This window comes from Podarcis filfolensis (assembly GCF_964270895.1).
Source record: "Podarcis filfolensis genome assembly, chromosome: 12".
Classification (NCBI taxonomy): Eukaryota; Metazoa; Chordata; class Lepidosauria; order Squamata; family Lacertidae; genus Podarcis; species Podarcis filfolensis.
This window is the reverse complement of record NC_139614.1, coordinates 12,023,812-12,039,730: the sequence shown is the minus strand read 5'-3', so window position 1 is coordinate 12,039,730 and position 15,919 is coordinate 12,023,812. Positions and strand designations below refer to the sequence as shown.

The following is a 15,919-nucleotide window of genomic DNA, read 5'->3' as shown; positions in this document are numbered from 1 at the left end:
CATCTGTTGCGGTTAGTTTTATAGCCCCTAGTAACTAAGGATGTCAATACTGAAAGGAATATTGATATCTCTCGAATATTGTTGCGGGATGCAAGGGAAAAAGACTGTCTCTGTGTTCCCTAAATGTCAGCCAGGGGAATGAAGTAAACAGAATGTGTGCAATATGTGAGGCGTGCAAGCAAGTGTGCTGCATACAGTCTAAATGTCTTCCATTAAGCCTGTGATGGGTCCTGGCTTGGTTGATCTTCAGCCAGCTTCCAGGTGTGCAGGAGGGTGACTCGCTGGTGGGATCCTTGTCAGTGGGAGCCAAAAGAAAACCCCCAAACACAACATTCCAAGGATGGGGTGGGGTTAAGCCAGGCCAGGATCTGCTGGTTCTGAGGCAGTCTCACTGCTGTTGTGCGATCCAGGACCAATCATACTGCTCCTGCCCCTTCTGCCATGAATGCAAGGGTTATAGATGCAGTCGTGGCCCCTCTGCTCCACAGAGTGGAGGGAGAAGTTAGGATTTCACCTGAAGTCTCCTCCATCCTTTTCACTGGGACTTCATTTCAACTTGTTTTGTAGAATTGTATGCTGTGTACTCATGCAAGGATTCCTTGTGGAGCAGCTCTTTCATTTGTGGTAGAACAGCTGCGATGAAAATGGAACCACGCAGCATTTTGGGGAAATACATAATCAACAATGCAGTAGTCCTGATATTCTCTTGCAACTTGTTGACGATTATCGATATGAGCTTTTTGCTTACCTACTGCAATCCTTGTTTCTTTAGTGACTGGTACTATGCAAGAAGTCCCTTCCTGAATTCAAAAATGAGCTCTGATATTGTCGGTCACCTCTACGAACTCACAGAGGTTCAATTTGATCTGGTGTCTAGAGGCTATGACTTAGACTCGGCATGGCCCACGTTTGCCAGGTAATACAAACCAGCTGCTAAGGTGGAAAAACATTTCTATAATTTGTATGCTTTTGTCAGGGGACTGCCATCGGAACAGGGAAGGGAGGCAGGGGGCCGTTGAGATACAGGGAACCTCCGAAAATCTTGCGAAGCAGTTCCTCTTCCTGCGGTGGAGAAAGCCATGCCTCCAGTGGGGAAGAGGGAAAGGGACCAGAGGATGCTGCTGGGAGCCCCAGCACCACCCCTGTCAGCCTGAGGGTGGGGAAAGCCACACCTCCAGGGTAAAGGAGGGGAAAGGGCTAGAGGATGCTTCTGGGAGCCTCAGCACCGCTCCTGGCCAAGTAGGCCAGGGGGGAAACACGCCTCTTCCGTCGCCCACCTTGCGCAGAGGGGCGAAACGCAAAAAAGGAAGGAAACGGCTGGGGGTGACTACGTTCTTATGTTGGGGGAGGATCCGGAAGGGACCACTCCCGGATTCTGCTAGCGATTGAGGCAGACATGAACTTGTGGTTCTGCACTGTAAATAGTTTTGCACCAAAATAAAACCTGTAAAAGACAGAGTCCTGCCTGGTTACTCACGAGCAACCACCATTGCCATCTGACAGCTTTAATAAAACATTTGGGGACTTTAGAATATATTAAAACTTCAGTATTTGATTCGTGGGTCAGATGAAACTTCACTGTGGTTATTATACTGATCCCCCTGCCACCCCATCAATGTTCTATGAAGTCCTTCTAATGTGTCATATCAGATGAGACCACCAGAAGGACAGCAGAAAATAGATTTGCTTCTAGACCTAATGATACTCTTTTTAATCATGGTTATGAATTTATACAACTTGGTGTGTTGCATCCAGCTCTTGCAGCGAGATAGCATCTTCTGCTCATGTCATCTGACTTGCGACAATTGAATAAGAGGTGCATTAATTCTGAGGGGCTTCCTGGGCAGTGAATAAATTCCTCTTAATGGAAATAAAGGTCACAACACATTTTCCCCATCATTTTTTCCCTTTTATTAATAGATAGCAAATCTGTTCAAACTTCATTATGCTGATGTTAATTTATTTTATCCAGTGGAAGAGATAACATGTCCCTCTTCGTTGCCATTTGCAGTGTATGGTCATAGCTCATAAGCATTATAAATAGCTCTGTGTACATGGGGTATAATTGATGTTCTGTCAATTGTATTGTCCTGCAAGTTGGAACAGCATCGTCACCAGCATCATTATTAACATTTAAGAAGTGCAAAAGCAAGAATAAAATAATCTAAAAAAGAAAAAAGAGCAGATCCAACTTAACCCCTCTAAAAGAAAAACGGGAGATTAATATGCAAAAGCCTGGAAGACCAAGAATGTTTTTGCATGGTGCCTCAAAACAGAGAATGATGATTCTAAGCATGCCTCCCTGGGAAAGCATTCCATAAATGAGGAGCCACCACTGGAAAAGCCCTGGCTGCTGAATTGTGCAGCAGCTGCAGTTTCCAAGATGTCTTCAAAGGCAGCCCCACATACAACACATTGCATCTTATTTATCTATATCAGGGATGGGAACCTCTGGTCTGCAGGTTGAATATGACTCTCCAGGCCACTCAGTTCTGCCCTTGGAGCTATCTCCAGGCCACAGTAATCACTGGCCCTGCTCTCTTCCCTCCTCAAGTGCTTTTGCCTGCCTGGGCTGTGTCCTTGAACTGCAGTAATGCCTTTTGCTTTCCTGGATGGCAGAGTGTGTGTATAGAAACTGCTGACTTTCACTTGGCCAGAATGTAGCCGCCTGTAAGAGTCACATGAGTTGCCCTACCTACCTTTTCCTACATTTCCACCCACCATTGGCACGAGGCCTCCAAATAGTCAACCACCAAGGAATCTGCACCTTTGGGATGAACCCTTATCAATATCTACTCTCAGTTTCTATGCCCCTATACACCAAGGACTTCAATTTAAAACCGCACCACAAAAATAGAATAAATTATCATGTAAACTCTGATTTCCCCAGCAGTTTGGAACCAGCAGCGCAAATGCAAATTATTACACTGCTTTTGAAGAGCATTCAGGCTCAGCTTTTGTAGAACTTTGAGGGTCAGCCCCTCTCTGTTCCATTATTGTATGTACAAAATTGATGCTTTGATGGTGTAGTCCAGGAAGTTTTCTTGTTTTGTTGGAACAGAGGGGAAGAAGGTCCATGTATAGTGCTGCTAGGCAGAAAGCAGCACCTCACATTGTAACCGGGGGTAATAATGCCAAGCCAGAGCAAACAGAGGGATGTGCTTTTAGTAGATAATTTCAGAGAGGAAGCTGTTCAAAATATGTGCATGGTGGCGGCGGTGGTTTCTTACTTTCTAAAATAATTAAAACCCTCTTCCATTTGCAGGAGAACATTGCCTTCATTTGGCTCCTCAGCTTACCAGTGGAGGCCTCCAAGCCGCACTTCAAGCATGAGTAGTTTGGTGAGCAGCTATTTGCAGGTAATTATATTGACAAATGACTACATGTGCAACTGTGGCGATCACACAGGGTCCCTGGACGTTTGATGGTCTATTGATCCCTGTGCCACCACTGTGATTGCCTCTTCGCTGCCACCAACCCATTTCTCTTGGGTACACACGGAGTCCAGACAGTTGTTAACATTAACAAATAATCAAGTTTATTTTTATAGGCATGAACAAGTTTATGGTTTCAGTTATTTTTTCTTGTCAGTTACTTAAATCTTAGTTCCTTTAATGTCCTATACATCCCTAACAACTTCAAACTGATTATCCCAACTAACTATCTGACTCCACCTAACAATTCCTCTCACTCCCACACAACACAACACAACACAACACAACTCGACTAACCCACAGACTTATCCTCCCTCTTCCTTCTCCAACTCCCCAACTCTCAACTAACTTCCACACAACACCGACTCTAACTCTAACTCCTCCTATCAGTTTCTCTCTCCCCAATCACATCACACTCATTTAACCCTTTCCTTATGACCCACCTAGGAGGCAAATACCACAGCAACATTTCCTTATAAGAGCAGCAATAGTGCTACTGTTAGTCTTCCTTATGTGTAATGACCCCTTACCATTAGATTGAACATACGAAGGGGAAATTACGGTAGAATCCACTTGATGTTATTTTTCTAATTGGTCACCCGAGAGGAACTCACTCTGTGTTCCTCATTTAGCTGCATGCCATTGTAAGTTGATGCAAATAATAGCCCTACTGTTCTGGTTTAATTGTATATTGTGATGATTTCCCAGCCAGAGGCTTCTTCATACTAATCTGAGGTGGATTCCAAATGCTGAATATACAATATATACCAAAGAGGCATCTCTTCTTCTAACTAAAACCATTTTTCTTCTGATTTTCTTAGACCCAAGAGATTCCCTCCAGCCCCAATGGGAATAGCTTTTTAACTGCTGAGCCTCTTGAGGGCCTTGATGAGCTACACGTGGAGCTGGACCAGGCAGAACTGCGGCAGAAAGAACTGCAGGATCGGATCCAGCATCTAGAAAAGGAAAACCAGGAGCTCCAGGCGGCCATCAGCTTTGAGAAGCAGCAAGCGCAAACAGAAAGAGAGAAGAGCAGGAATATCAGCGAGGAGAACTCCAGGCTAACGAAAATGCTGGGGGAGGTGGAGAAACAGCGTGAGATCTCCCACTGCACTCAGGACACCATTCAGGACCTCCAGAAGTGCCTGCAGACATTAGAACTGAATGCAGTTGAGAAGCAAAAAGAATACTGTGCAAGGCTGGAGGAACTGGAGTCTGGGAAAAAGGATTCTGACTCAAAGCTTCTTCTCTCGAACCAAGAGCTGGAAGCTGCAAGGGCTTTGGTGTCCACGAAGGATGTCCACATCAGTGAGCTTCTGGCCAAATTGCAGTCAGGAGAGCAGAAGAATGAAGAGCTTGTCGCCAAAGCCAATGCTCTAATGAATGAAAAGGCACAACAAGCCACCAGTCAGTTTGAGTCTGCACTGAAGATTGAGGATTTGCTGAAGAAGCTTAATGAAGCGGAAGAGGCAAAGGCCAATGCTGAGGAGTTAAATAATAAACACCTTTCTCTGCTTAAGATCGCAGAAGAGCAACTCCAGTTAAAGGAGGAGGCACAGAAAGAGTTTGAATCGAAACTGACGAACCTCACTGTCAACTGCAAGGAAGAATCTGAAAAACTTTGTGGTGATCTGGAAACTATGGCAACCAAAATGGCGGACCTTCAGAAGGCATTAACAGCAAAGGGCAATGAGGTGGCTGATCTTCAACTCCAGTTGAAAGGTTTGTTGGATTCCATAAAATCCTTGGAAAAAAGCCTTGAAGAGGAAAAGAAAGAGAAGACAAAACTTGAGGGTTTGGTCACGCTTACAAAAACAACAATGGAAGAAAAAGTAAAGAACACGATGGAGCAACTTGGGCTTAGGGAAATTCAGCTTTCAAAACTAAGTCAAACAGTGAAGAGCTTAGAAGAGCAAAAGAGAGAACTTATTTCTGAAAGAGAGCATCTCAGAAAAACAATAGAAAGAATGGAGGAACAGGCCACAGAACAAAGCTCCTCACTGAGAATGATCTCTGAAGGAAACGAGAAGCTCAAGTCTCAGAATGCAAAGCTGCAGCAAACCAATCAGAAGCTAGAAGCGAAGCAAAGAGAGTTGGATGCTTCTCAATCTTCTCTGGAGGCTGAGGTTGCCAGACTGAGAGCTTCCGAGAAACAGCTCCAAAGCCAGATTGAAGATTCTGTGGTGTCCGTGGATGAAAAGGAGAAGAAACTCCGGGGACAGAACAAGCTGCTGGATGAAAACCTGCAGAATGCCACAAGGCAAAACCAAGTTCTGGGAGAAAAGCTGGATGCCCTGCAGGCTGATTACCAAGAACTGAAAAAAAGTGAAGAAGCTGCCAAAGAATCCTTAACTGTGCTGCAGACAGAGCTCCAGAACACCAAAGAGCATGGCCTGCAGGTGGAAAAGAGCCTGTCCTCCTCAAGGGAATATGAAGGATCTCTGAAGTTGCAGCTCAAAGAGAAAGAGGAAGCATTACAAGACTTGGAGAGCCAGTGCAAGGAGCTACAAGGACAGTTGGAGTGGTGCAGGAAAAAGATGGAAGCCCTGGAGGCAGAAAAGGCAAAAGCAGAAAAAACCTGCCTCCATCAGACAAAGGTGATTGAGTCCCTTGTTTCTGAGAAGGCTTCTGTGGAGAATGCCCAGTTGGAACAGGCATCTTGTCAGGAGAGAGAAGCCAAAGAACTGGCTTCAAGACTGGCCCTTTCGGAGGAACAGTTGCGTCTCAACCAGGCAGAGGTGTTGAGACTTCAGGAGGAAATGGTGGACCTTCAAGCCAAGCTTCGACAGGCAGCAGCAGAGCAGCAGAAGCTGCAGGAAGAGTTGGATGTTGGAAGGGCTGTTCTGAGCGAGCAAAAGACCCTGGCCCAGCAACTGAAAGAGCAAGGCGAAGTCCTCAACAGAAAGCACGTGAAGGAAATGCTTCATTGTCGCCAACGAGAGGAAGTGCTGCAAAAGAAGAGGGACCAGGAAGCCCAGCAGAAGGTGGAGCTGGAGGAGAACATGCTGAGCCTCACAGAGGAGCTGTCCAAGGCCAAGCAGTATTTGGAAGCAGTTAATGCAGAAAATGTGGAGATCAAAGATCTCCTCCACAGGACCAACACAGACATGGCTGAGCTTGGCATTCAGATCTGCAGTCTGACATCTGAAAAGGCAGAGGCAGAAGAGAAACTGTCCCAGCTCATGGAGGAACTCAGAACTGCCAAGGAGAAAGCCACCAGAGAACGTGAGGAGCTTCAGCTTGATCTCTCAAGACTCACTCAGGAGAAACAGGAATTGGAAAGCAAACTGGAAGAGTCTAGGGTTTGCAACGCAGCTCTCCCTAGCCTGCAAACTCAGCTGGAGATGGCAGAGAAGCATCACCAGAAGCTGCAAGAGACCAGCAAAGAGGAGCTGTCTGCAGTCAAGTTTCAACTGAGCACAGAAATCATAAACCACCAAGCAAAACTTAAGGTAAATTAACGTAAACAAGTCCTCTTTGCTAAAATAAGACCCTGCACACACTTTCCTGAGAATGCATCCTGTTGATTTCAGAAGCACTTCTGATTAGACCTGTGTAATGGTTGTATTGGGATGCAGGTGGCGCTGTAGGTTAAACCACAGAGCCTAGGACTTGCTGATCAGAAGGTCGGCGGTTCAAATCCCCGCGATGGGGTGAGCTCCCGTTGCTCGGTCCCTGCTCCTGCCCACCTAGCAGTTCGAAAGCACGTCAAAGTGCAAGTAGATAAATAGGTACCGCTCCGGCGGGAAGATAAACGGTATTTCTGTGCTCTGGTTCTCCAGAAGCAGCTTAGTCATGCTAGCCACATGACCCGGAAGCTGAATGCCAGCTCCCTCAGCCAATAAAGCAAGATGAGCACCGCAACCCCAGAGTCGGCCACGACTGGACCTAATGGTCAGGGGTCCCTTTACCTATAATGGTTGTATTATAATGTCATGGTTAAGAGAATCCTCCTCAAATGAAGAATTAAAAGCATTGAAAACTTGCAATCCAAATTTGTTGCTGCCGCCGCCCAGGCTCTATGGGATGGCAGAGCTACTGCTGCATCTGTAGCCTGGCCACTCACAGCAGTTCAATTTGGGGTGGTAGGCAGATTGGGCTCAATCCCTGTGCCAGTTCCAAGCTGGCACAGCAACTGGGCCTGTGGTATGTAGAAAAGTGGGGAGGGGAAATGCTTCTCTCACCAGGTATCCCTGCATATTGGCCCCACCACCTCCACTCCTGGTGTCTGCACATTTAGCACGAAGGCCTGGAAAAGGACTTCACAACATGTTTTGGCTGAATCTGTCTAAACGCCTCCCCCGTTATCAACCCTTGTCTTCTCAGTGTTCCTGATCGCGACCTGGGTATCAAAGCATATTCAGCAGAGCATCCTTAGAAGCTCAGTTTGACACCCCCTCTAAAACACACACACACACATTCTTTTGAATACTTAAAAAGGGTGATAGTTAACCTCAGATTTATTAAAGCATGTGGCTTTAAGAAGGGGAGGAACCGTGTAACTCTTTGTTTTGACAAACGGATAACTTCTCTTTAAAAATAATAATAATCAACGCTGATGTGTGTTTTATGGGTCCTGCCAGGCTCTCAGTGAAGACTGCGAAAAATTAAAGCGGGAAGTTGAAGAGCAAAGCCAGCAAGCACATGTCGCAAAGGAAGCACTCAAAGAACTGCAGGTTGGTCCATGATCTGATTGAAATAAGAAACTCACGGAAGCAACTCTGTCTCTGAGGCTGACAGTGTGCTTCAATTGTGAATATGCACTGACACTTAACAGACAGGAACCTGAATACAGCAAAAGTGGGTAGGGTGAAACTACGGCCAAGATACAGAGATGCAAGCCAGCATGTTCTGTGCTTGCATACATATTTTTTAAAAACAAATAATATGCCCTTGAACCCTGTTTTCAAGCTGCATAAAACTTGGCATATCATCTCCCTTATGCATATAGATCACCCTGTAACATCATCAGGCTCCGATCTGGTGGAACGCTCTGCCACAAGAGACTAGGGCCCTGCGGGACTTGACATCTTTCCACAGGGCCTGCAAGACAGAGCTGTTCCGCTAGGCCTTTGGCCAGGGCACAGCCTGTCTCCCTCCTTTGGCAATCCTCACAGAACTCTACCCAATGGTTGCCATCAATTTGATTTGAAGTATTTTTTTAATGAAATGATTTTAAAATGTTGTCTTATTTTATTGTTGTTAGCCGCCCTGAGCCCGGCTTCGGCTGGGGAGGGCGGGATATAAATTATTATTATTATTATTATTATTATTATTATTATTATTATTATTATTATCACCCTGCCATGACCCCAGGGTCCAGCTGATTTCCTTTTGCCCTCTGGTTGAAACAGGTGCCCAGACACTGGAAAATCAGACTGGAAAATCAGACTGCAGCACGAATATAGCCATCTGGATTTTAGCTTTTCAAACTCAACCCATTGAGTTTTTAGTTTGTGTTTTAATTGTGTTTTGACTCTTTTTGTACACTTGATTGCAGCTAAAAGGGCAAAAAGCAACGTTTTTACAAGTGTGTTGTTGTTTTTAAGAATTGTTATAGTTTTTATCGTTTTATATTGTGTTGAATGTATTTTTAAAATTGCTTTATCAGTTCATAAAACTATAACAATTCTTTAAAAAAAACTTGGAAAAACATGTTGCTCTGTCATGGGGTGTCTATTAGTTTGCATTCTACCTATAGCCCTTGGATTACACAGCATTTCTGCTTCCACTGTTGGTGATTACTGAGCTGTGGTTACTTAGATATAGCTTTTGCTAGCCATTTGGGGAAAATACAGGAAAATTGTTACTTAGAAAATCTATAAGGCTTTGGTGATAACAAAAGGTTAACACTTAGAATATCCTCCAACCACATCCGTGCAGATCTCAGTTAGCAAATTTATTAAAGATTTTGAATGGAATCTGAAAAGCCTTCTGTACATCTCTTTGTTATTTACCTTTTTAAAAATCATCTTCCTAGGCTGTGAAAAGAGATCTGTGCACGGAATTGGACCTGGCCATGGATCAGGTGACAGAGTACAAAGCAGCCCAGCAAAAAAGAGATGAGGAGGTGACACAGCTTAAAGAAGACCTAAAAAGGTGGAAACTTTGTTTATCCTGTTGTTTTTTATATAAAAAGTTTTAAATGTTGCAAAGAGGGCTGATGTAGCGTAGTGACCAATAGGAGGCTAAGCTACAAATCAGAAAGTTCTCTGTTAAATCTTTTTGCCCTGAACTCGCTCAGTGGCCTTAGGCAAGCTGCTATTGCTTAACCTCATCAGTATGGGAGGATATTACCGTATTTTTCTGTGTATAACACGCCCCCCCCCTGTATAGCACAATCCCTATTTTGGGGGGCTACAATTTTAGAAAGTGGGGTGAGACAGCCAAGAGTTGTTGAGCTTTTTGGGGAGGAATGCCCACAATTTTTGAGGTCTTTGCGGGAGGGATGCCAAAAAACACTCACCCGGCTGATAAACGCTACCAAATGTGCAGAAGAAGCAACAGAGCGTCTGCTGGCAAGCTGAAAGCAGCCGGCATTCGCACGTCCAACTGCCGCAGCGCTAGCCAATCCACAGCAGCAGTCTCAGCAGACTCCATTCTCCCACCCAATCACAGCTAACAAGCTACGACTCATGCCTGCAACCAATCGCCAGCATCAGAAAAATCACTATCCATGTATAAGACTACCCACCCCCACCCCCAATTTTTATCCTTCTTTTACAGTTAAAAAAACCTTGTCTTTTTTATATATATAGATTTTTATTAGTTTTTTTAAACATCATTCTCAACAGTAATTGAACATACTTTTACATCTTATTCAAATTTTTGACTTCCATCAATCCTGTCTGAAAATTTTCCAATCTAATCTCTCAGTATGCATTTCTTATCTTCTCTATTACATTTCAAACACATAACCAATATCTCTATCTTTTTCTACTTTGTAACACTTTGTGTATTTCTCCTTACAAAACTTCTTGTAGTCCTACTAGCGTACTTTGTTGATTACCGTTGCTCTTCAAATAATTCATATACTTCTTCCAATCTTCTGTAAATCTCTGGTCCCGCAGGTTTCGAATCCTTCCTGTCATTTTGTCCAATTCTGCATAATCCATTAATTTCATCTGCCATTCTTCTTTCGTCAGAATTTCTTTTTGTTTCCATTTCTGGGCTAACAATACTCTTGCTGCAGTTGTTGCATATAAAAACAATTTAACATCTTGCCTATTAATGTCCTGACCTATAATACCAAGTAAAAATGCTTCTGGTTTTTTTTTAAACATGTATATTTCAACATCTTTTTCATCTCATTATATATCATTTCCCAGAAGTTCTTTACTTTTTTACATTCCCACTACATATGATAAAATGTTCCTTCTTTTTCTTTACATTTCCAGCATTAATTATTTGTCTTATACATTTTAGCTAACTTCACTGGTGTAATATACCATCTAAGAGACGCGGGTGGTGCTGTGGGTTAAACCACAGAGCCTAGGACTTGCCAATCAGAAGGTCGGCGGTTCAAATCCCCGCGACCGGGTGAGCTCCCGTTGCTCGGTCCCTGCTCCTGCCAACCTAGTAGTTCGAAAGCACGTCCAAGTGCAAGTAGATAAATAGGTATCGCTCCAGCGGGAAGGTAAACGGCGTATCCGTGCGCTGCTCTGGTTCGCCAGAAGCGGCTTAGTCATGCTGGCCACATGACCCGGAAGCTGTACGCCGGCTCTCTTGGCCAATAAAGCGAGAGGAGCGCCACAACCCCAGAGTCAGCCACTTCTGGACCTAACGGTCAGGGGTCACTTAACCTTTAATATACCATCTATACATTGTCTAATACACAGAAAAGTACGGAAATACCGATTTATCTTTCAGCATGGGTGGGCAACCTCTGACCCATGGGCCTAATTAGGTCCACCAGACATTTCCATTTGGCCCACCAGGCCATTTTGGTCAAGCCACGCTCACCTGCCCTACACCTGATGTCATAGCACTATGAGGCCCACCTATCAGCTGATTGTCAGGACTCCAAAGTGCAATGCAGGGCTCTCCATAAGCACCAACAAACAGCTGGCTGTTGGTGTTTGAGGAGACCTCAGCACAGCAACTGCTGTGATTTGCAGCACAAAGAATAAGACTCCAGATCTAAAAAGTCTAATAAATGAAAATTATTTTTTTTTCCCAGATGAAAAACAAGCTCTCTCCTCCACGGCTAGCATTATTATTTTTTTTAAAACCTGCCATAGTTCTAATGATTCATTATATGCGCTTGAGAATGAAGGAAAACTAGAAACAATGTTGTGATATAGCTGTGCTGTGTGGGAAAGACATTAATCATAGTACTAATTGAGGTATGACTGAGGTCAGGAATGGTTAAAGATTATAGATATATATATTTAAGGGCTCAAATGGAAGTCAACAAAGCAAATGAGCAAATTCAAGACTACTGCGAGAAACTCAGCAAGACGAGAGCAGACCGAGAAAGCAACGAAAGGAAATTACTGGCTGAACTCGATGACCTAACAAGAACAAAGCAGTTCCTTGAAGAACGGTTAATTGAACTTCTCAGGTTGGTAGCTTTATCGTTAAATATTTCTAACCTGGACAGAAAAATCTTGTCTTTTGATCCCTGGCACGTTCTGCAGCAGAAGTAAAGAAAAAAATTATAGTGTAAGCCTAAACAAGCAAAGTCAGAAGTAACTCCTACTAAGCTCAGTTGGGTTTACTCCTTTGCAAATGGTGTTTAGGATAATCATGATTATGGTCTTTTGTGGAATGCTGGAAGTGACAGACTTTCCAAACCCTTCCCCAAATGTAATACTTCAACCACAGCTCCAAGGAAGTAAGACGTTATTTAGGAATGGTCTTTGCCTCCTTGGGCCTGCAGTGGTTCAAATTCTTGACCTTCTCCATAACTCACTATGAAGACCCACTTGCTGGATCACAGCAGTTCCTGGCAGGGCAGGAAACGCTGTTACTGAGTAATGCCTTGCAGCCACAAGGCTGTTAAAGATATGGATATGATACTGTTCTACCTTTAGAAAGGCCAGAGTTGTTACTTGAGCCCTAGGTACTCAGGAGACATGGGGGCAGCAGCGCTGGGAGGAAGTATTCTCTGATAGGAAGTATTATCAAGATACTGCAGGTTGCACCCTTACTGAGGGTTGGCACCACTGTGTGGTCGAAGGCAGCAGTTAAGGGATCCAAAAACCCTTCAGGCAATTTGCTTTCGTGTTAGCAGAGAGAATATGTGTGTGTCCCCTTGGCTATTGCTGTTCAGTGCCTGATTTCCCCTTCCTTGGCTTGTCGTAATTGAAACTTGAGTTCCAGTGGAGGGAGGGACTTAAAAAAAAACATTGAAAGCAGCAATTTTGCCTTTAAACCACAAGGTGGCGCTCATGTCCCAACCTGTGGTCACCTGTTGATTGAAACCTCTTTCACATGTAGGATTTATTTGATTTAGTATTTTTTGACATAGAATTTTAAAAACCAAAGCTCCATGTGGTTCCAGTGTGAGTGTGAAATATTGTGCAGCAGGGGCTTACCCCGCTCTTTTCAAATGCTAGTGGATTATTTGCATGGAGCTCCTCATTCACATCAATGCCCTGTGGAGTTTTAGATCAACCAGTGTCTCTGATCCAGTGATCTTCTGCAGGCGATGGAAGCTCCCATGCTTCCAGTGCCCCCATTCACTCCAGTGGAAGGTGGGGGAAATACATGTGCTAAGTTCTTCGTCATTTCGCCATTAATATCAAAGGTGAAACTAACTCAGGAAATCAACATAAATTGCCTACCTTCATGCAAGCTGCTATTCAGTTTCCTGGCAAAATCCAGTGAAGATCAGCTCTCCAAAGCTGCTGTTTTCATTTCAGGGCAAGCTTCCCTTAGCAACAATGGGTGATCCCCTCGAAATGCAAACAGCAGCTTCAGAGAGGGGTTGTCGCAGGGAAGGATAGTTAAATGTCCCCCTCCACTCAGTCCTGAGGCTGCTCAAGCTTCTCTATGCCTGCACAAAAACAGTGCAAGTTAATTGTATTTGTGCAATCCTTAATAAGTAAGGGAAAAGGGACGCAGGTCTGAGCCTCTTGGGCTTGCCGATCCGAAGGTCGGCGGTTCAAATCTGCGCGATGGAGTGAGCTCCTGTTGCTTTATCCCAGCTCCTGCCAACCTAGCAGTTCAAAAGCATGCCAGTACAAGTAGATGAATAGGTACCACTGCAGCGGGAAGGTAAACAGCATTTCCATGCGCTCTGGTTTCCGTCACGGTGTTCCGTTGCGCCAGAAGCAGTTTGGTCATGCTGGCCACATGACCTGGAAAGCTGTCTGTGGGCAAACGTCATCTCCCTCAGCCTGAAAGTGAGATGAGCGCCGCAACCCCATAGTCGCCTTTGACTGGACTTAAACGTCCAGGGGTCCTTTACCTTTACCTTTTTTAATATGTAAGGAATCTTCTTAAGACTAAAGCTTCTCTGAAGCTATTTTTTGTTGTTATTTAAGGGGGGGAAATGAGTAAAAAATTGCACTAATGGTAGCTCATCTATGTACAATGGTACCTCCGCTTGTGGACGGTATCTGTTCCGGAGCTCTGGTCAGATTCCAAGGTTTTCGCAATAGAAGGTGCCTGTTCTGTGCATGCACACGGTGCGGTAGAGCGCTTCTGCACATGCGCATGGGGCGAAACCTGGAAAAACACTTCTGGGTTTGCCGCGTGCGTTTCCCGAAGTATACGTAAGCAGAGGTGCGCGTAAGTAGAGGTACCACTGTATTGTGAAGTGATACCTAGTGTTACATCTATACTAATTCAGCAGGAACAGTAGACCTCTGGCTCTTTGCAGCCTCTGCAAAAAATCTAGCAGTGACCATAGAAAATAGCAGTCTGGGCCATGGAAAATGCAAGCTGGAGAACCAAGCCCTAGTGCATGAGCCGCAAATCTGATCCAGCCAAATGGCTGGATCCAAAGCTCCCACAGACAACCCACAGGCCATTTTGAGAGGTGGTCGAGGCCCGCCCTCTGTCAATCACCCAGCATCACCACGACATCTGGTGACTCAGTTTCAAAGGAAAGGGTCAGGAGCACACTCTGAAGTGTACTCCTGATTTGTCCTTTGCATCAAAAAGTGACCCCTTTTTAAATTCAGCACTGCTGCAGCTTGAATTTTCCAGCCCCTGACATCATCCAGGAAAGATGGGGCTGGTTTGGAGGGGTCCAACTTCTGAGGACCATGGGCCCACCACTGCCCTAGTGTTTCGTGAAAAAAAATTGTGGGTTTCCTATTCTAATGGTGGAGCATATCTAAGACCACCTGCTCCTAAATCTTTGCGCTGGCCAATTTGCTTGTATCACTAGCTCAACACAGCTCCAGCACGAATATGACACCAGGGTTTGTGGTGAGGCCAATAGTGCACCCCATCTGAGAAACTTTACTCATTTATGTTCTCAGTTACTTTGCTGATGGCATTTAGAAGAACTGGCTACTTGCAAACTGAACCATCTTTCTTTCTGTTTCCTGTGCAACTGTGGTAGATTCTATGCAATGTAATGTTCTCTCGGCAGTGGCATCACACCTTGCTTCTTAATGGTACATCTTCACCACATATTTTGCAATTACTTCAGCACTTGTTAAGTCCTATGGTTTGTGGGTCACACTGACATTTTAAACCACAGAGAAATACATCCCCCCCAAACAATATCTAACACAGAAGGCCTAAAGACATTTGAGCAATGCATGTTTAATAAGTCTCCCTTTCATACATGTGTGTAGTTTTTGCTCATCTTTACAGGTTTACCCTCCCTGATTTATTCCCACTTTCCTGGAAATAAGTCCCATTGAAACTAGTGCGACTTGATTCCAAGTAAACATGCATGCGGTTGCACTTTTGTTGTTGTTGTTGTTAACAAAGGTCTGAAATGGTATAAAGATGGGAGATTTCGACCTTTTTGACATTTGTAATCACTACTCGATCATAGTTATGAGTCTACTTCACATGTTATCGGTACGTGTTACTAACATGCCCTGTGTTCCTACTAAAACTGTAACGTTTAAAACCATCTCACTGTAGGAACCATAATGGCCCTGGCTCTCTAGTGTTGTGGTTCATCTGTTTAAAAAAAAAAAAAAAAAAAAAAACACTTTAAGATAACGGATTCTCACCCCAACACCATTTCACAAACTGTTTCTGACACTCTTCTCAGTTTCCAAAACTGTTTGCCATGTGGCATAGGAGGCTCTTCTTGGTGGAAAAACAAGCCTTAACCTCCCTTCAGCTTCACAGATCCTAGCCAGAGTTTTTATTAAGTAAGCTTGCAAACAGAGGTTCACAAATGTTGGCTTGATCTGCTAGCCAGGCGATTATTTGTGGCTGCCAGTGCTACCCTCCCTCCTCCTTTCAGTTCTCTGGCAGACTTTCAGATTTTCTTCATGATAAAATGCAATAGATAACGTATTATTATTTAGATCTTATAAAAGTGAAAGATTGAAGCATAGCCAGCA

General features: G+C 44.3%; 1 protein-coding gene across 2 annotated transcripts in view; it reads left to right on the top strand.

Moving 5' to 3' along the window:
- Positions 1-15,919, top strand: part of FYCO1 (FYVE and coiled-coil domain autophagy adaptor 1) — a 62,677-nt gene that overhangs the window by 17,159 nt on the left and 29,599 nt on the right. For both annotated transcript variants that reach the window (XM_083577621.1, XM_083577620.1), the window contains exons 6-11: positions 773-916; positions 3,266-3,359; positions 4,256-6,886; positions 8,018-8,110; positions 9,415-9,533; positions 11,830-11,997. In XM_083577621.1, coding sequence (XP_083433747.1) covers positions 773-916; positions 3,266-3,359; positions 4,256-6,886; positions 8,018-8,110; positions 9,415-9,533; positions 11,830-11,997 — 3,249 coding nt within the window. The remainder of the gene's footprint in view (positions 1-772; positions 917-3,265; positions 3,360-4,255; positions 6,887-8,017; positions 8,111-9,414; positions 9,534-11,829; positions 11,998-15,919) is intronic.